The 24,467-nt window shown below is 38.5% G+C and overlaps 1 protein-coding gene across 1 annotated transcript; it reads right to left on the bottom strand.

The window, feature by feature from the left end:
• Window positions 1-473: 473 nt before the first annotated feature.
• Window positions 474-22,582, bottom strand: LOC145768665 (tubulin alpha-1 chain-like). The gene is made up of 7 exons (XM_082580224.1): window positions 22,493-22,582; window positions 13,408-13,618; window positions 11,340-11,444; window positions 10,838-11,034; window positions 10,208-10,705; window positions 8,747-8,940; window positions 474-937 (listed from the first exon to the last, which is right to left on the bottom strand). The coding sequence occupies exons 1-7, from the start codon at window positions 22,493-22,495 to the stop codon at window positions 802-804; spliced, it is 1,344 nt and encodes a 447-aa protein (XP_082436350.1). The 5' UTR covers window positions 22,496-22,582; the 3' UTR covers window positions 474-801.
• Window positions 22,583-24,467: the final 1,885 nt, after the last annotated feature.

Genomic DNA, 24,467 nt, shown 5'->3' with positions numbered 1-24,467 from the left:
GTTATATTTCCTTTGCATAGACTACAAAATAAACACACCAAAACTTTCATTGCAACCTATTTATGAATACCTATCCTATCTTATTAGACCTGGTTGCAAGAAATAGTAGTAGCCTAAATCTAGCGGCCTGCAATATGCAATAAACAAGTGAGATTTGTTTCTTCAAATTTACCACTTTTTGCATGAACAACGACAAGCTCACGCTTTTCTGTATTATTAGCGATTCCAGCAATTTTGTTATCAATATTTCACAGAAAGTTTCAAAGAATGAAGAGTTATCTAAGGGTGGCAGCTGACTTTGGTGACCTTTTGGTCTTTCGCTGCCATCCTTGTTGTGCGAATTATTTGTGTTTTATTGTGTTTTTGCTTTTTGTGTCTTTCTTTTTCGCCAACAAAACAAAAAATAAACTGAACTGAACTGAACTAAGCAGTAGGTCGTCTTACTTCTATTGAATTACTGATAACTTAGCACGTAAATCTAACGCTTTTAATTCGGGTGTGTTAAAACAGGAAACATAGACCACAAGACAAATATTTAAATGTTGATTTGAAAACAGCTGGTAAAAAGGAATTTACCTGTCTTGGCAAGATGCCTAATAAATCTACATTGTTACATCGATAACCTCAATTCTGAATATGAATATACATTACAAAACAAACATTGCCTTACGATAAAATTAGGCCATATAGGGTAGGCCGAGTAACTTTTTTAAAGGTTGTTCATCAGAACAAGTTTTTTTATTAACCTAATATAGTTATGGTTATAGAAGTCATTTCTGAGCAGATGTCATCAATCATCATCTAATATTCGTCTTGCTCGTCTTCTTCGTCCTCCTCTGTTGTGTTCTGACCAACTTCTTCATAATCCTTCTCCAATGCAGCCAAATCCTCTCTTGCCTCAGCAAATTCTCCCTCTTCCATTCCTTCTCCAACATACCTGCATAATAAAAGTAGGCGAGTAAGAATTGACATAAAAATAGCCGGACCCGGACATTTTTGATAACAACCATTTTTCTTCATAAAAAGATGGGTTACCTGTTTGACACCCCAAATCTAAAATTCGGCAAAATTCGGACATGGGGAAAGGCCTTTTTCGCTGGGGTAATTATTGATCGGCGCGCCATCTAGCGGAAGAAAAATATACGTATGTTCTGTCGTGCTAATTCCCGAATTTCAAGTGAAACAAAGATGATTAACATAGTGTCTAGAATTCCCCTTCAGCAAAATTTGCTATTTTATGTTGATTCAACGTCTGGCAACGTTGAATCGACGCAAAATAACATATTTTGCATGCTGAGTGCCTCATGTAACAAAAATTAGGCTCCAATGATAGTGTAAAAAGGTGGTCCCATACTTGATTCAAATGTTCGGTATGAGAAGATAAGGTCCTCATTGTACTGTACTAAGCCTTCGGCATTTAGGAGAGTAGAGTGGCCAGTTCCTTTCTCTCGGCCGCCTTTCCTGCAGCAGTTATGCCCACCCAATTTATTACACCCTAGGTAAAGGTGAGCGATGTTTTCAACAACCAGCTGAAGCCGGGAGTCGAACCAGGTTTGCGTAATTGGAAAGCCAACGCCTTACCCGTTGTGCATCCCACAGTGTAGTGGTTGTAAAATTCTACAAAATGCTAATTAACTAAGATGGATTTCGGAAAATGTAATTTCATCTGTTACAACGTATCTGACGAACATGAAAATTACGGACACATAAAATTTTGTAATGATTTATATCTTGAACTTTTACAAAGAAAAGATTTCAGAAACAGCATAATTAAGGAGTTGGATAACAACTATAACATAATACCAGCCAAGTCATTAAATGCATTGCATCATCGCCAAAACTGCACAAAAATACTTACCTGAAGAAATAGGTCGTTACATAGGTAGCCATTCTTACGTCGATGCAATGTCGCCAGACTTTTATTGTCAATTGGCATTTTTATACATCAGGTCACAAGATCGAGTATTCTCTTGGATGTACCATCATCTAGATTGGTCTTTGTGCACGTCAAGTAATAGCGTTTAAACGATCAGCTACTGTAAGCCAAGCGAATGGATGAGGTACGGATGAGGTAATGGACTCTACACGTCATCCCGGCTCTTTCTGTCAATGGGTAGCAGATAACTTCGATTTTAACGAAGATACTCTGACAGGTCATGAACTCATGATACAACGCATGTGATGGGCATTATAAATTGTCAAACACCAAGAATGGCAACTCGACCACTGGCTATTGAAAAACAACACGTCAGTGCAACTGAACTACTGGAATCAGGCAATTTAGTCAAGTCATATCCTGGTGCAAAGACAGGTACTTGGAAAGACGTACGAATCAAGCAGCTGAACGTCTCTTCCGTATTATTTACGCACCATGAATTGCTTGACACTCTATGGCTGTGTTCAAACATATTCAATTCTAAGCCAGTAGGCTACAATGGCAAGGGTTCATGGCTAATGTAGTTAAAGGTGAGTTTTAGGTTTCGTCAGTATCATTTAATCCTATGATAGCGCTTAATCCCGCAACAGATGAAGCTGTTTACAGTACAATGATATTCGTTCAAGACCAAGCGAGAAAAATGAGCATACGTTGTACACCGCTAACGTTTGACCAACCCCTCTACTTCAAAGCATTCAAAATTAAACAGGACAATTTTGGTATTTTCAAAAATGTTCACTTACGACTTGGTGGTTTTCATCAACTGATGTCCTTTCTCGGAGCAGGGTGCAAACTGATGGAAAGAAGTGGTTTAGATGATTTATGGAAAAGTGTGTATGCATCGAAATCTTTGCCAAAAATGATGGAGAAGATTTGTAGGCTACAACGTTTCAACAAAGCATTATTGCTGATACTCGTGTAAATGTGGATAACGTGTGGTAACAATATTATTCTCAAAATATGTGGAAAGAAACTGAAAGAGATTTCGCTAAAAAGATCTGACCAGGCAAGTACTTTTGCCGCTATGCGAAAAGCCTTAAAATATGGAGATAAAGAGATACACAATACTATACACATGTCATCCACCAAAATCTTTCACAGATTACTGTCTACTGTATATAGCCTGTTTGCAGGGGTCACTGGAACCAGACCAATTTTCGTATGCACTTGCCAATGTTCCACCATCACTTTTCTCAAATGACGGAAGTATACGGAAATCTCAAACATCTGCATTGTTCAAATACATAATCTTGCAAAATGAGAATATTTTGTGCACTAATTCTCGATTATCTTGTATTTCGATTGTATTTGATGGCTGTGCTTTCATTCACTGACTTCCCTGGCCAAAAGTTAGGAATACGAAAAATTTGCTTCAAATGTTCATTCAATATTTTCTATGCGGGGAAAATACTAATATCAGAGTTGTTTTTGACAATATGATATTGAAACAACCAAAGGAGCAGAGCAAAAGCGCATAAAGCTGATCACATCTTGTCCCAACGTAGCAATTCGCTTAGACACACCCATCCCGGCAAATAAAACCGCGTTTTTATCAAATAAACGTAACAATTTATAAACTTACTCTAGGATAATCTTAGTAGTAATGGCATTACTGTGGACAAGGCCAAAGGAGAAAGAGACGCTGATGTTGCTATCGTCGGTAAGGTTCTGGAAGAACATGAAACCCATGGTCAAGTATAGGCTAACTGTGATGGCTGACGATACTGATGTACTCATCCTTTTGCTTTATCACGCACCATGCGGAAACAGCATTTAGGCTAAATGAAAACGTCTGACGCGAAAATTTCCATTCGTCGAGCTCAGCTTGCACTCGGAGAAAATATGTGCCCATCTTTGCTATTTTGCTACGCGTTCTCTAGATGCGATACAACATCTTGCTTTTACGAAACGGGAAAAGTAAAAGTTTTTAAAATCTTGAAAGGTCTGGACAAAGTGCAACGTAAATGTGCCGCCTTCGGAAACAAGGAAGCTTTAAAAAAAAAGACATTTCCAGAATTGGAGAAGAATTCTCCCAAATTTTGTATAAGCAAGTGTTTTCCATGAATACTTTGAGTTTATTGCGCTACCATTACGCTGTATCCTCAAAATATATATTAGTTGAAAGAATGCCTCCAACAAGTAGAGCATGCTACTTTTACAGCCTTCATGCGCATCATCAAGTGTTAACATGGCGTCATTTGAAAACTGTGCTGAATCCTACTTTCTATGGATACAAGGAAGCAGCTTCTGGTCTGGTCCCAATAATGACAGATCATGAATGTGCACCCAAAACCTTTTTGAAAGAAATTAGGTGCAATTGCAGGAGCGCTAAGCGTTTATGCACATCTTGTGGTTGCTCCAAGAAAGGCTTTAAATGCAGTATTCACTGTGCTTGTGAAGCTCAGTGTGAAAATTCATCACTTTTAGAGTGTTAGATACCCAAGAGCTGTGAGTGTAGAAGTATATTTACTTTAATAAAAATAGTTGCATCCCTAGAACAGGACCACAAATTGTTACTGTGGTAGTTTTTGCAAGAAAGGATTTTTGCAATGAATGATTTGTAAATGAAAGTGAACGCATATATTAAATGTACGCTGCCTTTTCTGTTGAAGCAAAGCAATAGTACTGAATAAACGAGATTAAATGGTCTCCAGATAAGCATTAATTGCTCAAATCGCTGATGTTTATCTTTCTATTATACGTTGATTATACATCTGCCAACGTTGTATCACTACTTGTTTCAGCTGCTAATGTTGTTGAAGTGTCATATAGCCTACATTGGATTACACTAGTAGGCAATTATAATTGCGTGATATTAATTAAACCGTAATAAATGGCCAAATACGTCACAAATATGGGCATCCGCAAAAAAAATGCAGGGGTGGGGGAAAAGCGGGGATTGGGAGGGCACAACTTTTGAACCCAAATTCATCTTGTAAGAAAGCACACAACTTGTAAGCTGCAACATAGGTAAGAAAAGTTCTAAATTTAAAGTAACATTTGAGTGGTGAGGAGCGAAAATTGTGAAAAAAATTACTATTAACGTATGATCTAAGTCAGTGGTTGTCAACTTTTAAGTCTTGGTGGACCCCTTTTGGTACCTTCGAAGCGGTCGCGGACCCATAAAAATTTGTATTTGAAATTTTGGTATATCGCGTCTCCTTATGGAATCATATGTTACATAAGTTTCAAAGCAACACACTTGGAAGGATTTGCTGGATTCGCAACGCACTTGATGATTGATGAGACTGACGAAATTATGTTATGATAGGTATGAGCTATCTGTTGGCACACAGGATCATACATCAGTAATCCATATGCTCATTTGATGTTTTTCTATAAATTTTATCAAAAGTTAATAGAATACTTGCGACCATTAAAGAGAATTTCTCCTTTTTTTCATTTGTAAATCGACATTAGATCAACATTAATTCGTTATAATCATAGCCACTGCAAAACTGTGAGTGGTGATGGAAATGCAAACGTTAGTCAGCAGTCTAAGTTAATCATTGATCAACAATCTGTTGTCTCAAAAGAATTAATTTAAACATAGCCAAAAGAGTCCTTTTTTTAAAGGGTTTAAGTCATTTAGTGTAGGTAGATATGTTTTATTTAAGAAACCAAACTTTTGTGCTACCGGTATGTCCTTTGTAATTTCAAACAACGCGCCAATGCGTTGCGACTTACAGTTTGAAAATTACTGTAGGCTAATACATAAACAAAACACAAACAAATTATCAATTTCGTAATTTAATAATCATGCTAAAAACTCAGAAACTTTCACGGACCCCCTGAAATCGCTTCACGGACCCCTTGGGGTCCGCGGACCCCCGGATGAGAACCACTGATCTAAGTGGTTGTTGCACCTACGGCGCAAAACTATTTAGAGAAATCAAAAACTGAAGTAGAATTGGTTGAAAACCTGATGAGAAAGTGTTTGCGTGAAAGGCAAATACAATTTTTGAAAATTGCACTTTCGAGCAAATTACATGTAAATCATAATCTTGGGGGAGGGAGGTAAGTGCCCCTTCCCTGCAGACACCCATGATCACAACCTTTTAAAAAAAATATTATTACACTTATCTTTTTGTGAATGTTAATTACGTGTATATGCTTACTAAGTTGCATTTTACTTAGAGCAAATATTTACAACCGCTAGATGGCGCGCTATGAAAATTTAAAATGCGGTTTTGGGGCAGTTCCCCAAGTCCGATTTTTGCCGAATTTTGGAATCGTTGGTCTGACTACCAGACAAGCCTCCGGCAACCAAAAAATGGTTGTTATCAAAAATGTCCGGGTCCAATGTCACTTCTTACTCGCCTAAAGAGGATTAACCGACAAAACCATCAAAAAAATATTGCTGAAAAATTTGAGATGAAGCAGTTTTGTGTGGCCTAGCTTGATATCATAGGCGTAGCTAGGGGGGGCGAAAGGGGCCATGGCCCCCCCCAAATTTTCAAAGTTTGGATTCCGAAGTTGAACCCTTTGTTGAAAATATAATATAATTTGTATAAATTTAAAACGTTTACCAAGACATCTGGCTATTAGCACCCCCCAGGACTTGTTTTAGACACAAAGAAAGACACCAATAAATTTTGCAAATCTTAAATCGCGCAAAGTTTACGCGATTTACGCTTCTTTTAACTAATCTGTGGAAGCAATTTCAGAATGGCTTACTTTGTTGGGTTCTTGTGTAGTTTTTCTGTAGCAGCTACCTTTAATAAGTTAATAGCTGTTATCTGCTAATAAATTTCATACAAATATTACCCTCAAAGTGTTTCCAGAAAGCGCTATAATCCATTATTTGAGTGTAATTTTGCAATTTTTTTCCGGGGGAGCATGCCCCCGGACCCCTCTAAAATTCTTGTGCCTTCGGCACGCTCTAACCCCCACCAGCTTTATTGCTTAACCCACCAGAATACGCCACAGCACACCAGGTGGCGATGTCTTAAATCAAACACTTTGTCGTTCTCTTCAATTCATGAAATATTTGGCCCCCCCCAAATTATTTTTCTGGCTACGCCACTGCTTGATATCATTTTAATCGGTGGGTGGTGTGTATTTTCTGTCACGTTACAGTTATGTGGTTACTTCTACACTTGCGTTGTTTCAAATTACGTTTCATGTACTTTGCTGCATTCCGACTGAAATTTTCCATTTAGTTTGATTACAATTACACTTTATCAGCGTTTTTAATGTGATGCACTTTGTATTGCGTTACAAGTTTTAATAAAATTCTTTACCGTAGCCTACTTTTTTCTTCGAAGTAGAGTGGCAAGTTGCACAATCGACCTAAATTTTAGAACTCTGGCTGGATAAGATCAAAACACAACAGAGTTATTTGGCGACAAAAATGGGATAGCCTACTGTTGAACTAAACGAGAAAGCTTACAGTTTCCTATTAGCTACACAGTTCATTCTAGTTTCTTACATTCGCAATATGAATTTATATTCCGACTCTTGCCGACTTTAGGTTCAGCGTTACCAGAATTTAAGAATTGCTAGATTTATTTTTATTTTCGTCCTTTTTTTTCGTCGCAACCAAGCTGAACAGACTTGTGTTTTTAAAGTCAATTGTCTAAAAAAAATGAAGTAAACATTGCTTCCGCTATTTCTTGTCAAGTAGCCTACCTAAACTGGAGGGTCAAGTTTTATATTTTTTTCTTGTTTTAGTGGAACTTGATACAGCAACAAGAGATATATTATTTCTTGTAAAACAAATTTTATAAGAATGTTGACTCCAAACTTCAATTCGAATCCGAGCGCAAACCATAAACCACAGTCCAGGTTTTTTATACTACAATAACACTGGTCTACACGATTTTTGCTCTGTGAACTTTGAAAACTGATTTAGAGTAATTTTGGGGTGCTGAATCCAAATATGACCTCAGATTTATGCTATCACGTCAGGTTTGTGAGATATGAATATGATAACAGCATATATTATTACTTTTGTCAAAAGTGGAAGATTTGACGTTGCGTTTTTTGCACATACACATTGTGCAAGATCCAGAAATCCAGGCCATGTGGTGCATAAGTAGCTGAAATACACCTACCAATTATAATTTTGATACCAATTTGTTTTCTAAGCAACATTATTAACAAGGCAGTAATAACAAGCTAAAAGGGAGGCTATAAGTGTAACTGACCCCCTCCCCCCGTCAATGTTTTGCATGAAACCACAAAGATTTAAGCAAGCCTATGGCAATGCTTGTTCAGTAACCATATTTAGGCTGTTTTGGCCTGTCTAACACTAACCTTTCGTTACAGCACTGCATATGTTGGTGGTAAACGCAACGCCAAATCTTCCACTTTTGACGAAAGTAGCAATTTGTTGTTATCATATTTCACAAACCTGACGTGATAGGATAAATCTGAGGTCAGATTCGGATTCAGCACCCCAAAACTACTCTAAATCAGTCTTCAAAGTTTATGGAGCAAAAAAAAATTCTTTTTTTGTAGACCAGTGTAATGTACAACATTTACACATGTCATTCACAATTTAGTCACGTTCCTTTCTCAAAGAATTAAGGACAGTATATTAGGGTTGCCAGGTAGCAGAGATATTCACAAGATCATTGCAACAGGCTGTAATAAAACCCGATTTTTTAAATTTCCAAAACCATCGGATCAAGATCTTATAAAAGCCTAAAAGGTAGATCAGAACATTTCTGCTAGCTAGTGTAGGCTACATAGAGCGGTAGACTAAAGAAAATAAAAGATTTCAAACTTGCAATGTTAGTCACCAAATGTAGCCTACACTTTGCAGTTGGGTTAAATTACAAGACAAAATGAAGTCTATCAACGCACCAGTGAACAAAAGCACGCTTTGCATACATCAGGTCGAACTTGTGGTTGAGACGGGACCAGGCCTCTGCAATTGCTGTGGTGTTGCTGAGCATACACAGTCCACGAGGGACCGGTGCCATGTCTGATCCTTCTATCATTGTGGGAGGTTGGTGGTTTATTCCAACTTTAAATCCAGTGGGGCACCAGTCCACAAACTACATTAATAATATTTTTAGATGGCGGTTTATTAGTTTAAGCTACAACTTTTCATATTTAGCCTATTTGTTTTTTTAGTTTATTTAATAACTATAGGTTATTTTTTTCTAGTTTTCATTTCAAGCTGTAGGTTATGTTTTTGAATTCGATTTTGTGGTGTTAGATGAGTTGCAGAAAAAATTTTGTTCCATTTTAGTCAACTTTAATTTACTCACAGATGCATCCTGACAGTTCTGCGAAGGTCGGGCCGTGTGAGCATCATCTTGGGCCCTCGAAATTCATTAATGAACCCTTATAACTTACTTTCAGTAATAGCTTTTAAAAATAGCGTTAGGTTATGGCCACAAACTCTTTCAATGTATGGAAAAAGATTCATATTTATCATTTCAGAATAAACAACTCTGAAATTTTTTAGAAAAAAAATATAGTAAAAATGCCGACGAAGCAGTGGCAGATCTGGAAAAAAGTTGAAGAAAGATCAGACTTTGAACAAAGCAAAACTTACAAAAATAAATAGACAATGCAAAACTTAATGTCCGAAGAAGTGAAGTTGGATAGGAGATGCGTGGGGCTTGTCTCCCAAAACATTTTGACAAATTTAATCTTGTTTTGGTCAATTTTTAGGGCAATAATTTTTTTTATCAAAATGCACACTTTGTATGTAACCGTATAGGGCGTAGGTCGCTTTGGACGGTACCACATTTATTAAATCAAAATTGGATTTGGTAGAAGTTTTGATTTAAAATGTAAAATAAAGTCTATCATTTCATAGCAATTACATCGACGACCACAGAAGGATTTCGATAATTTATGTCAACAATTTAACTACTATTTAACGCATAGGCTACTGCCCAGAGAAGGTAGTTTCGCATCCCATAGTCTACTTCTATGGAATGCGAAACTACCTTTAGTATTTTGCTTTTCTTTTTGTTGTCGTATGCTTGCAACCAAGGCTTTTTTTCAAGGTATTGCCTTGGTTGCAAGCATACGACAACAAAAAGAAAAGCAAAATACTTGACATGATTCCAAAAATCCATGCAAAGAAAACACTTATTGCTACTATTTTATAAAGTAATTCTTTGTCTCAAAGACAAATTTTCTGTATTTCAAAGCATTTATCAATATTCGAAATCTGAATGGCAATGAGCACAATTTATCGCTTCGCGATCTTCACTTCACGATTTCACTTCACGATCTTCACTTCACGATAATCTAAATCATACAATAGCATACTAATAGTTGATAAAGTTAATCAAAAATCCTTACCTGAATTGTTCGTTTTGACTTAACTTTAGCAATTGCTGCATTGACATCTTTAGGGACAACATCTCCTCTGTAGAGCATGCAGCAGGCCATGTACTTCCCCACCCTAGGGTCGCACTTAACCAGCGTGCTGCCTGGCTCAAAACATTCGTTTGTGATGTCACCCACAGAGAACGACGAATGATTTGCCTTTTCTACAGAAAGGATGGGAGCGTAGGTAGTTAAAGGGAAGTGGATGCGAGGATAAGGAACCAGGTTAGTTTGGAATTCGGTTAAATCCACGTTTAGTGATCCTTGGAAGCGTAGGGAGGCAGTGATAGAGGAAACCACTTGCGCCACCATTCGATTAAGGTTTTGATAAACTGGCCGGTCAACCGCTAACTTAGTTTTGCATATTTCGTAGATAGCCTCATTATCCACCATGAAAGCGCAATCGGTATGCTCCAGTGTGGTGTGGGTAGTCAGAACCGAATTGTAAGGTTCCACCACCGCAGTAGAAATCTAAATCATAGTAATCGATAAACATCCGATTAAGTTTTGACTAAAAATCCAAGAAGTAAATGCTTAACTAAAATGCTCTCAATTTAAAACTTAAAAAAAACAGCCGTTGAGACTTTTTATAAAATGTTTCACCCTTGGCGCTGGATAGACTGCGAATTCCAATTTCGATTTCTTTCCATAGTCCACGGAAAGTCGTTCCAAAAGCAAAGACGTGAAGCCTGATCCGGTACCTCCGCCGAAGGAATGGAAGATGAGAAATCCCTGCAGGCCAGTGCATTGCTCACTCATCTTGTTAATTTTGTCGATAGTTTCATCGATATATCCGCGACCTTAATGAGTGAAATGTAATAATTACATTCGTGTATCATAGTGTGAAACAGTAACAGAGTAATGTGTTTTACTATAATAGCCCACATAACAACTCTTAGATAAAATTAGTGACCAAACAACCTACACAACAAGAAACTTTGGTTGGTATTGCAGTCATTATGTGGTGTAGTTTTTATCCATCAAAAGCATTCACAACGCTGTTTTTAGATGATGCTTTGTAATCAGTTTGGTAAATTCCTACCACCATCCGTGATATTCGTATGTACCTTACAGTACTAGTAGTCAATACAATCGAACAACTAACCAACGGTATAGTGCCCGCGCGCGTAGTTATTAGCTGCATCTTCCTTTCCAGTAATCAGTTGGTTCGGATGAAAGAGCTTCCTGTATTCACCGGTTCGAATCTCATCTAAATGGAAAGGGCTGCTATTATCTTACAACATTAATGTCTAAGATAAAAAAAGACAAACTTTGCATTTTTTGGGCTAACATGAACGCTTTGTTCAAACATTCTACCTAAAGATGTTTTTTATGTTCCATATCTGCCTGCATTATACAATAACCACAACATATAAGTTAGTAATACACGCATAGTCTTTGTGATGCAATTGTTATTGGGATTTTGCGGCCATGCTAGCTAACAGCTATAGATATATCCTACGTAAGCCACTGGTCACAGCGGTAAACCATAATTCTTCGTGGGAAAATTGTAACATAAAGTTCCCGGATCCGTTTGTCTGTACGTAATGACCGAAAAATAAACACACCTTCGAAACGTCTATTCAAAGTGTACTCCAGTAAAATTAACCCGCGGCTATCGAAATGACTGGTGCAATGCCTTACACCTCTAAAAAACTGTCACTACGACACAGATTACTTGGATAAAAGACGGAGAATTTGTCCAGCTAGCAAGCACCAAATAAACCAGTTAAATGTGCGACCGACTTCCAACAAACAACTTCGAGAATGAATCAGAAAAATTTGTGATAAGTCAAAGGCACGAGAGCAGTTCGTGACGCAATATTTCATGTCCAAACAGGTCTCAAACTGAAACAGGTTTAAACCGGTCTGACACGAGTCTTACGGACGATGGTGCAATTTTGGCTCATGTTTTAGGAATTTCCATGACGTAATATTCAGTAGACCCGAACGGTTTCTACATGACGTTTGACCAGGCGAACAACCGTCTGTAACAGCCACTTGCAACTGAAACAAATTACCAACGCTTATTTTACAGTAATTCACACATTTCTTGTTATAGATTTCTTTCTCCGTTCGTAGCCGGTAACCATTTCTGTAGGTAGTGGACTTACATGAAACTTATTAATTTGAATCTTTTCTTTCTCAAGCATATTGGAGTAAAACATTAAGCAATAGATTTTATATATTTGTATTAGATATAGATGACGAAATGCTTTAACGAGTTGGCACAATGCTACACCAGTGGCGTAGCAAGCCAAAAAAATTGAGAGGGGCCAAATCTTTTGACTACGATTTACAATGCTTTGTATGGAGCACCGTCTAACCAACCAAGCATATTACGACGAAAAATGCTAAATTGGCAAACTCGTTGTCGTCGTATGAGGGAATATCCTTGTACCACCACAGATTCAGGATGCTCTCGGACTATAGGCTACACTGGAAGGCTACTAGAGAGGAGTCAGTCTTTAGTTTTATCATCCAAGACACGCAGACCGTCCATTCCGTTATGTGGCTTTCTCAAGATACCATTCCCCATCGGTGCATGGTTGAGCGGAGAAGCCCGACGTCCATACAAAGACGGTTGAGATGCATCCGCACCTGTCTTGGTAGTGTCAGGCCGATGGGGCGGGTGTCTCGTCGGGATGAACGAATGCAGCCTGGTGGTAGTTGATTTTCATTCAGATTTCCATTTATGGTCAGCCCAATTAAAGTTGACAGCTTTTATCAATATAAAATCCACTTTTCCAATTATCTTTGGTTCAACCATAAAAGATAACTACACCACTATCAGCAAATATCATCACAATATTAAAATTCCATTTGTCGCTTCCATCAGCTAGGCTCGTAAAAACTCAATTTATCTTCTCCTCGTTGGTCCTTTCACGATGGCAAAGAAGCACACACAAGTATGAGAGGACTTATTGTGTGTGCTTCTTCGTTTCTTGCACTTAAAAGACGTCACAGCGTCGACAATTCTTGTGGATAACGTCCCGCTCACATGCATTGCGAATGCGTGTTTGTAGCATACACCACTCAAGTGACCTGTCATTACAGTTCATACGCTATTTACTAGTATATTTATATATCTTATAGAAGATAATGCGGTAGCCCTGCTCCACAGGTTTTTGGAAATCCATGCTTTTTCAGAGATGTGATTGCAAACCTCTTACCGATGACCGATGGCTCCAAGTCGATAAAAATTGCTCTTGGAACATGTTTTCCTCCTCCAGTTTCATGGAAAAAAGTGCTGAATGAATCATCACCTCCGTTTGTTTCCATCATGCCTTCTTTCGTGATACCATGCTCCTTGCAATAGAGTTCCCAGCATGCATTGCCTATTTGTACTCCGGCTTGGCCAACATGGATGGAAATGCATTCCCTCTAAGAACAAAATATAGGCTATGTTTTAATGTTCCCAAATAAACCAGCATATCAATAACTTTTCTGGTTATATTGACTGAAATAATCTTAAATGCTTATTCAATTGTAGCCCAATACTGTAAAAAATTCAGTCTGACATTACACTTTTGAACCCTGTTCCGATGTTTTGACTGTAACATTATCTTGGACTTATTTACTGTCGCTGTCGGTCTACAACAGTTGAGGTGTTAGCATTAAAACTGTAGATAAATTATAACTTTAAGCCGCGTTTAGCCTACATGCGTTTTTCTTGACAAAGCGATATGACAAATTCCATCACCCTATAGTGCAGGGCTACTCAACTGGCGGACCGTGGTCCGAATCCGGACCTTCTGGGCGTTGAAGGTGGACCTCGGGCTTCTGGAAGAATAACTTCATTGCCACATTCTAGGGCCTCTTTAAACAGATTTCCATTAGACAAAAGCAATTTTTTGTGATTATCCAAACAGCTGGGGGCTTCGCCCCCAGACCCCCTTACGCTTTACCGTCTTCTCTGATGTGCGATCCACACTACAAAGAAACACAATACATTTTTTTCCTTTTTTATTTCTTTGTTTGTGTCAGACAAAAATCCAAGTCGTGTTACATAGGTTTCGTGGTTGCATATTATGAAATATTCACCGGACCGCAAAAATATTCAACTTGTCAAAATGGACCTTTATTAACATTAAATGAGTAGCCTTGCTATAGTGCATTGGAGTGTTTACACTGTGCGAGCATTGTATGCAGCAGATGCGGACACTCGCAGAGCAAGCGACACATCTGGATGGGTCTTGACTGTCATTCAATTGTTTGAGTGTTGAAGAGTTTTTTTTTATCATGAACAGCTTTGATATGAGAAAAAATATTTTATCAAGCTATATGTAGGCCCATGGCCACCTGGAGATGCGGCCTGATTTGTCACATTTTGCAGATTTTGATTACAGCTACTACTAGTGCTTAAGTGACATTTTTTGAGATGTTTTTACTTTTTGCGGTTTCCTAATGACAAAAAACTTTTTTGTTGCCTTGGGGAAGCAGTAGCAAATGAGAAAAAGTAAGTTGAAAAACGCTAAATCAGACTGTTATTGAAAATTAACAGTCTGACTAAAATCTACAAAATCACATTTTCTTTGTTTTTCAACATGTGAGGATGTTAAAACCTATTGTGTCATCTGGGGAAAAGAATAAAGAAAGCGTAAAAATCTAATTTTTAGAAAAATTTATTTAAACGTTTGCCCAAAGTTAGAAAAACCTGGAAATTTTTGCAAAATGTGACAAATCAGGCCGTATCTTTAGGTGGCCATGGTAGGCCTAAACACATTTCAATACTTTAAATATTAAATGGAATTCTCTAAAAGTAAATTCATTAGTTTTTATTGGCAGTGGTAGGGCTGTGTGAGCGCCATCTTGCTCCCTTCCCCCGAAGTCTACTGGTGGCCCCTTTTAGTGATGGCGCCTAAAAATAGGAGACAAGAAAGCATTTAGGGCCGTAAACTTTTTCAGGGTAAAAAAAATTTACATTTATCATTTTAGCAAAGAGTGGGGTAAACAACTCTTAAGATTTTCTAGAAGAAAAGTTAGGCCAAGTAGGTTATGCCGACAATGCAGTAGCGAAAGTGGAAAAAAGTTGAAAAGTTGAAAAAAATTAAAAGAGGTGTAGGAAACTTGGCCAAAGCCAATTTTGAAAAATATAATCTTGTTTTGGTCACTTTTTAGGCATTTTGAGGAACAATAATGTTTTTTATATTGAGACGCACCTTTAGTACGTAACCAAATTATCAAATAAAAATTGGATTGGGGTAGAAGGTTTGGTTTAAATATTGATAACAACAATGACAAAGTTATGTTATGAGCTACATGTTGGCACTCAGAATCAAACATCAGTTTTTTATAGGCTGATTTAATGTTTTTTTATAAATGTTATTGAAACTTATAATAATTTTTGCATCCTTTACAAAAAAATTCTCCCTTTTTTATTTGTAATCAATACTTCGTCATAATCACAGTCATGGCAAATTATGAGTGCTAGGCTGGTAGGCTGCAAAGATGTCGACAGAATCCAGACCCTGCAGGATCATTGCAAGTTGGCAGGATCAGAACAGGATTTAAAAGTTTTGCAACAGATCAAAGGTTAAAAACGGCGTATAAAAATATTCACCAACTTAGCCTACCAGATTTTATTATTTACATGTAGCCTGTAGGCTACATGACATAAAGGGAGCTATATTTTTGGTATTAAGGTTACCAGGAAACAGAGATAGTCTGGGAGCCTACGACAGAAGATTTCACCCCATAAGGTACAAAAGGTTTGACCCCTTGAAGTTACTGGGGTCAACCATGTCACTCACAAAAAGTATGGAAGATTGACCGCGCCGGGTGGATCTGGTCCCTAGAGCCCCCTAAAAAGCCCAAAAAGGGGGTTAATTTCACCCCATAAGGTACATGGACCAAACTTGGTGAATACGAAGTTTTATGTCAGGACATCACAAAAATATCAAATCTAACAATATTTTCGAGTGGAAAGGTGATGTAAGACCCCCCCGAAAGTGACCCCTGGGGGGTTAATTTCACCCCATAAGGTACATGGACCAAAGTTGGTCAAAATGTCAGGACATCACAAAAATATCAAATCTAACAATATTTTTGGGTGGAAAGGTGATGTAAGATGCCTTCAAAGTGACTTCCCTTAATGTGACCCCCTCGGAAGGTTTATTTCACCCCATAAAGTACATGGACCAAACTTGGTCAAAATGAAATCTTATGTCTGGACATCACAAAAGTATCAAATCTAACAATATTTTCGGGTAGAAAGGTGATGTAAGATGCCTTCAAAGTGACTTCCCTTAATGTGACCCCCTCGGAAGGTTTATTTCACCCCATAAAGTACATGGACCAAACTTGGTCAAAATGAAGTCTTATGTCTGGACATCACAAAAGTATCAAATCTAACAATATTTTCGGGTGGAAAGGTGATGTAAGATGACTTCAAAGTGACTTCCCATAATGTGACCCCCTCGGAAGGTGTATTTCACCCCATAAAGTACATGGACCAAACTTGGTCAAAACGAAGTCTTATGTCAGGACATCACAAAAATATCAAATCTAACAATAGTTTTGGGTGGAAAGATGATGTAAGACTCCCCCAAAGTGACTCCCCAGGGGTTAATTGCACCCCATAAGGTAGGCTACATGGACTAAAGTAGGTTAAATCGAAGTCTTATTTCACGGCATAACAAAAATATCAAATCTAACAATATTTTCGGGTGGAAAGGTGATGTAAGATGTCATCAAAGTAACCCCCAGAGGGTTTATTTCATCATAGAGTAGCCTACATGGACCAAACGTGGTCAAAACGAAGTCTTATAGGACACCACAAAATATCAAATCTAACAATACTCTCAGTTGGGAAGATGATAAAAGACCTACCCAAAAGTGAATCTCCTCCTATAGTTAAATTTACTTCATCCCTTACTCGAACCAATCTTGGTGTAACGGAAGTGCTATGCCAGGACAGTACCAATGGATTAAATCTAAAAATATTTTTATATAGGTTTTGGTGAAATACATTCACAAGCTGTCCCATGATGTATGAAATGGAACTATAGCCTACTTTACAAAAAGTTTTTGTATAAATCATATTCAGTCAATCGAAAAAAGGCAACATGACATGACAATACATGGCTTTGTAACACCAAAAACAGAAAGTACATGAGAAGCATATAGGTTACAGTCATGGGCGCCGATCGCTCTTTAAGATTGGTGGGGACATTTACTAGGAAAGAAAGGGCAGACGAGCGAAGCGAGCTGAAAGATTGGGGTCTGTTCAACAAACAAACAAATAGGCCTACAGTAGATAGGCTACAAGTCTAATGCAATGTATTTTAATTGTCAGTGTCAGCATCGGACAGCAGAAGTCCAAACACTGCAACTCGGCAACGAGTCTCCGGCGAATTAAAAACGAAGTCCTTGGTTGATCCTTGGCTTGTAATGAAGGTTGATCGAATTCAAAACTTTATTGTGCACATAGCAGACCATTGCATGATTTGGCCGTTTCTGTGTCATGGTAGATCGTAACAAAGTTTTGATACGTCGCAAAGTTGAAAATGAGCGTTCAGCTGAACACTAGCGGGCTGGTGATATGAGCAAAAGTTCCACTTGCGGAAACATTTGCCGAACAGCGGATGGTATCTTCTTGAATATCATTCGAAAATCTTGTGCAAGGGACTCTGTATCAAAGAACTGAAGATAATCGTCTACCAAATGTGATTGTAGCTTTCCACTAAAGAGTGATTCTTGTAGAATTTTGTAGTGCTCAAGATCGGTCGACTTGAAATAGTCAGTAAGATTTTGCTGCGAGCTGTCAATGACTGCAAAATACTCTGACAGATCGATCTTGAAGTTTAGGAGGTTGACCATGGCCATGTCCATACTGAAGACGATTTGGAACGTGACAAGTCTTTTAAAAATTGGGTAGGGTAAGAGTTTTTTCAATTGAAAAAAATCTGCCTGCCAGCCTTCCAAATGCTGATTTTCCTATATACAATTTTTTGCCAAACCGGTAAAGACGTTTCAGCAGCTCTTAACCTCAATGTAACAATAACTGAAAAAATAGCTTTTTTCTTATGCAAAAGTAACACAAGCTACACTTACTGCACTACATGCTTGTACGACTCTTTCAAAGTAATTCTAAAACTATGCACTGTGTGGCCCTGGCGTAACCAAATTAAATACCTATTAAAAACCTATACAAATTAAAAACCTATATAAAAATATTTTTAGATTTAATCCATTGGTACTGTCCTGGCATAGCACTTCCGTTACACCAAGGTTGGTTCGAGTAAGGGATGAAGTAAATTAAATTATAGGAGGAGATTCACTTTTGGGTAGGTCTTTTATCATCTTCCCAACTGAGTGTATTGTTAGATTTGATATTTTGTGGTGTCCTATAAGACTTCGTTTTGACCACGTTTGGTCCATGTACTCTATGATGAAATAAACCCTCTTAGGGTTACTTTGATGACATCTTACATCACCTTTCCACCCGAAAATATTGTTACATTTGATATTTTTGTTATGCCGTGAAATAAGACTTCGATTTAACCTACTTTAGTCCATGTCCCAGCCAGCAAGCCTATATGGGCCCCACATGGGGACCCATATGGGCTGATGTACGGGCCCCATGTGAGATGCCCATATGGGGCCCATACACATTGTGTCCGCGGGCATCACATTGCCCCCATATAGGCTGCCCATATTTATTTATGGGTTGCTCACACTCAACCCACAAATCTAATATGGGTTGCCCATATGTAACCCATAAATCTAATACAGGCTGCCCATATGTATATCAGGTATATAACTGCAAACAGATGCCAAACTGCAAGCAGTGAACTTTGCGCAATGCATGGCAAGGTGCCCCCAGTAAAGTGCTCAATCGGCGTAAGCCAAGAGCGTCAACTGCAGACAGTGCACACGATGATGAACTGTTTTATTTTGATCAACATCGCACGAGTAGGTATATAGCTCCATGTGACATTTTCCTATTTGTGGTACGTAAGCACAAAAAATAGTACTACTGCCAACCTTGCCAAAGTGCTCCAACTGCAAGCAGTGAGCTTTGCGCAATGCATAGCAAGGTGCCTCCAGTAATTTTGCTTGTTCAATTTCATTTTGTGTTTGTTTAAAAGATCAACAAAAGTCGTTTGAGACAACTAAAAAATCTCAAAGTCTAGACAAATGCTGATCGAGGTGTATATCATATTAGTATGGGTTGCCCACAAACCTTTGAATCACTGTGTGGGTAGCCCATGGTCTGCCCATAAAAAATGTGGGCAGTCCATGGTCTGCGCATAAAAAATGTGGGCAGCCTATGGCCTGCCCATGAAAAATGTGGGTAGCCCATGGTCTGCCCATAAAAAATGTGGGCAGCCCATGGTCTGCCCATAAAAAATGTGGGCAGCCCATGGCCTGCCCATGAAAAATGTGGGTAGCCCATGATCTGCCCATAAAAAATGTGGGCTGCCCATGTTCTGCCCATAAAAAATGTGGGCAGCCCATGGTCTGCCCATAAACAAAGTGGGCAGCCCATGGTCTGCCCATAAACAAAGTGGGAAGCCCATCAATATTTCATGCTTAGCCCATGATCAATAATTTTATGTGGCTAAATTTCTTAAAATGCATTTATATGATCACGCATTTGAAGATTGGAATTTTTATATTCCACCTTGTCATTTAGCAACACATTCTGCAAGAAAGCCCATATTGGGCGCATATGGCAAAAACAAAAAAACCCACATAAAACCCACATGCCCACAAGCCCATTGAAATAGTATATGGGGCCCATATGGGCTTGCTGGCTGGGGTAGCCTACCTTATGGGGTGCAATTAATCCCCTGGGGAGTCACTTTGGGGGAGTCTTACATCATTTTTCCACCCGAAACTATTGTTAGATTTGATATTTTTGTGATGTCCTGAAATAAGACTTCGTTTTGACCAAGTTTGGTCCATGTACTTTATGGGGTGAAATACACCTTCCGAGGGGGTCACATTAAGGGAAGTCACTTTGAAGTCATCTTACATTACCTTTCCACCCGAAAATATTGTTAGATTTGATATTTTTGTGATGTCCTAACATAAGACTTCATTTTGACTAAGTTTGGTCCATGTACTTTATGGGGTGAAATAAACCTTCCGAGGGGGTCACATTAAGGGAAGTCACTTTGAAGTCATCTTACATCACCTTTCCACCCGAAAATATTGTTAGATTTGATAACTTTGTGATGTCCTGACATAAGACTTCATTTTGACCAAGTTTGGTCCATGTACTTTATGGGGTGAACTAAACCTTCCGAGGGGGTCACATTAAGGGAAGTCACTTTGAAGGCATCTTACATCACCTTTCCACCCGAAAATATTGTTAGATTTGATATTTTTGTGATGTCCTGACATAAGATTTCATTTTGACCAAGTTTGGTCCATGTACTTTATGGGGTGAAATAAACCTTCCGAGGGGGTCACATTAAGGGAAGTCACTTTGAAGGCATCTTACATCACCTTTCCACCCGAAAATATTGTTAGATTTGATATTTTGTGATATCCTGACAAGACTTCGTTTTGACCAACTTTGGTCCATGTACCTTATGGGGTGGAATTAACCCCCCAGGGGTCACTTTCGGGAGGGTCTTACATCACCTTTCCACTCGAAAATATTGTTAGATTTGATATTTTTGTGATGTCCTGACATAGAACTTCGTTTTCACCAAGTTTGGTCCATGTACCTTATGGGGTGAAATTAACCCCCTTTTTGGGCTTTTTAGGGGGCTCTAGGGACCAGATCCACCCGGCGCGGTCAATCTTCCATACTTTTTGTGAGTGACATGGTTGACCCCAGTAACTTCAAGGGGTCAAACCTTTTGTACCTTATGGGGTGAAATCTTCTGTCGTAGGCTCCCAGACTAAGATGTTCACAAAATTATAGAAAATCGGCAAGATCAGGACAGGATCTTTTAATTTTCCAAAATCATCGGGTCAGGGCAGGATCACGACTTGTCGGCTATTCGTCAGATCAGGATCTCGGAAAAGGTAGATCAGAACATCTCTAGCAAGCTGCTGACTAACGTTTGGATTTCTAAACTGTATTGATCAAGAATCTGGCTCAAAAAACTTAAGTTAAACATGCATAGCCTTGTAAAAAAATTACCTTTTTATTAAATTAGGAAACCAAACCTTTGTGCACACGCTTTAAAATTTTACACAACGCACCGGAGCGTCGTGACGCACAGCTTGAGAATCACTGTTATACACAAATAAACCACAGCCAATTTTTTTTAATTTTGTGATGCATCAATCATGCTGGAAATTTAGACGCTTTTACAAATCCTTGAAAGCGCTTCGCGGAATCCTTAGGGTCCGCGGACTCCCGGTTGAGAACCGCTGGTCTATTGTGTTCTTTTGAAAGAGCTTTCTCTACAAACACTTTGCGTAGATCACCACCAATTATGCCTACAATAACTTCACAGTCAACATTTCCGTTGAAGCATTTAAGCAGCAGTTGTCATGCTGAGGTATTTAATTGGTTGTTACAGCAAAACATCGTAACCAAGGGCAAGTCGATCTTCGTGATTAAACTGACACCAGCAGATAATGTTCAAAATTTTGGACGGATATTTCATTATTTTTACTAAGGGTCTTAGAGTACACATAACACATAGTACACTGCTGTATCCTAAAATCAGGACTAAAGTGGAATTTGCAAAAAAAGCTGATTAACTCTCCCTCCCCTACTTGAGGCTAGCTAGGTACGAGGCGCTGCGTGGTCATTTATTGTGTGCACATTTGTCATAATATAGTGAACACCTGATATTTCCAGTTGTGGCCTGCGGACCAAACTGATTATTTGTATTTGGCGCAGAAGTGCTGCATGATTTCACACCCCTGAGTTAGACTATTCATACAAAATAAAACTCTGCGAAAGCGCGTGTTTTCTTTTCGCAATCTTGCGACATAGCTCTTGACGTAAATCATTTAGCTATACGCTAAGCACGTCAATGAATAAAATATTTATTGTCTCTTCATAAACATCCACAACAAGCAATAAAAGCTTAAAGAAAACTTAGGTATTCGATTAGGAGGTTGACTCTCTCCTCCCTTTTCGTATTCCACTGCTCATATTTATTGCTAAACTACAGCACCGTGGAGCCATGTGCTGAAAGCTTCGAGCAAATACATTAACCACTCAACATGGTTTTTAATTGAAAATCACAATAAAACTATGCTTCAGTGGCTCAGACATCTAACTTTGCAGTCGATGGCCTATGTAGCTAGCCTATGTCAATGAAATGTTTGATTACTTACCATGATTACAGTGGAGGTTCGACAAAGAATCCAAAATTTAATTGAAACAAACAAATTAAGCCGAGCTGTTGCAATGTGCAGCTTTGCTTTACAAAGTGAAAACTTTATTCAGCACTCTATCTCATCAACTTATAAAACCCGGAAATTACGTCAGGCCATATCGGAAGATGTGTGTTAGCGCACGTGCAAACCAGCAACAATGCATGCAAAAGAAATTATTCATACTGATTAAAAGTGCGCCATTAACGACAGTATGTGCTATATCACGATGCATTCGTATAGCTTACCCTAAGATATCACATGATGACAAACTAGAAGTAAAAAACTCAAAGTTGACCTACCTACGTAAACCAAAATGTTGATAAAATTATTCAATTAGAAAGCAGGTGACCTTAAGATTTTGTGTCAACTACCTGCCGGATAGCGCGTGCGTAGTAGGCTAACCGATATGATGCGGTGGGATGGCGCAACCGATATGCGGTAGGATGGCGCAACGGATAAGGCGTTGGCTTTCCAATTATGCAAACCTGGTTCGACTCCCGGCTTCAACTGGTTGTTGAAAACACCGCTCACCTCTACCCAGGGTGTAATAAATTGAGTGGGCGGTTGCTGACGTAAAGGCGGCCGAGAGAAAGGAACTGGCCACGCTACTTTTCTTAGTGCCGAAGGCTTAGTACAATGAGAAGTTGAGAACCTTATCTTCTCATACCCGACACTTGAATTAAGTATTGGACCCCCTTTACCTTTACTTCACCTGCCGGACTACATGTGCCGGACGATAGGCCAGGGCTTCCGAGAGAAGTCAGCACTGGTCGGGAAACAATACGAAAAATGGGCCCCATAATATTTTTTAGCAAATAATGCGTTGCATGTTCGTGTTAAGCTGAAATTAGCCTACTTTCCTCAGCACGAAAAGAACTTTTTTCAAGGTAAAAATCATCATAATCACTAGATTACACTTGCAGCAAAAATGCCATTGAGGCAAACTATTTTGTCTAGAAAGCTTTGTAAACACACAATAGGCCTACAGGCAACGAAAATAGTTCAACCAAGCATTTAATTCAGGAGTGTCCAAACTTTTTTCCACACGAGCCAGATTTGATAATAAGTGTTCGCGGGCCAACAGCCACAATGATTTTTCTGAAAACTGCAAGTTGAATTTAAAACAATGAAAACTATTAATACTACAAAAAGTGCTCAATGCCAAGCAAAAAGGCAAAGCAGAGCGAATATTTAATATTATTATTATAATATTTAATATTATTATTATATTATTATTATTATTATTAATAATAATATTATTATTATTATTATTATATTTAATATTATTATTATTGAATATTATTATAATATAAAGCAAGTTGAATTTATATGATTTTGTGTGTCTGCAGGCCAAAAATAACACATTGTACAACAACAGGCGCGGGCCATACAAAAACGTCTCGTGGGCCGGAGTTGGCTCGCGGGCCGGACTTTGGACATCCCTGATTTAATTCAACCCTTTCTGGACTTTTTGCAATGCAAAGTTACGGATCACAGCATCAAATGATAAAATTTTGCGACGTCTGAATTGATGCACAACGTGTATAGTTAGGCTTTTCAATCGGTTTTGAGTCATAGGCCTACTGGAGCGCAAACAATTCTTTACAAATTCAGTAATTGCTAAAACCACGTTCTCAAAGCGCAACCGTTGGAGGTAGCTACCGGAACACAAAAAAAATCATAACAATACTATTTGGAAAAACCTTTCGAAAGTTACTATCAATGATTCCTTGTGTAGAGATTATGGGGTGGTTTGTTCTGGTTTGCAGCTGAAGTTTGCTGTGTGGCTTTCTGTCAAAAGTAGCCTACCAACTCATCCAAAATGTCTTGAAAAATGTCATTGTTGTACGGTAGCCTACAAATGGTTTAAATTTGTCCCACATGCCCGCAACTGCACAACAGACATACGATGAAATTTTCATGAAACTTCAAA

The sequence above is a fragment of the Aplidium turbinatum genome, chromosome 4 (assembly GCF_918807975.1).
Source record: "Aplidium turbinatum chromosome 4, kaAplTurb1.1, whole genome shotgun sequence".
Classification (NCBI taxonomy): domain Eukaryota; kingdom Metazoa; phylum Chordata; class Ascidiacea; order Aplousobranchia; family Polyclinidae; genus Aplidium; species Aplidium turbinatum.
Note: the sequence above shows the minus strand (reverse complement) of the source record. Positions and strands in the feature narration are given on the sequence as shown.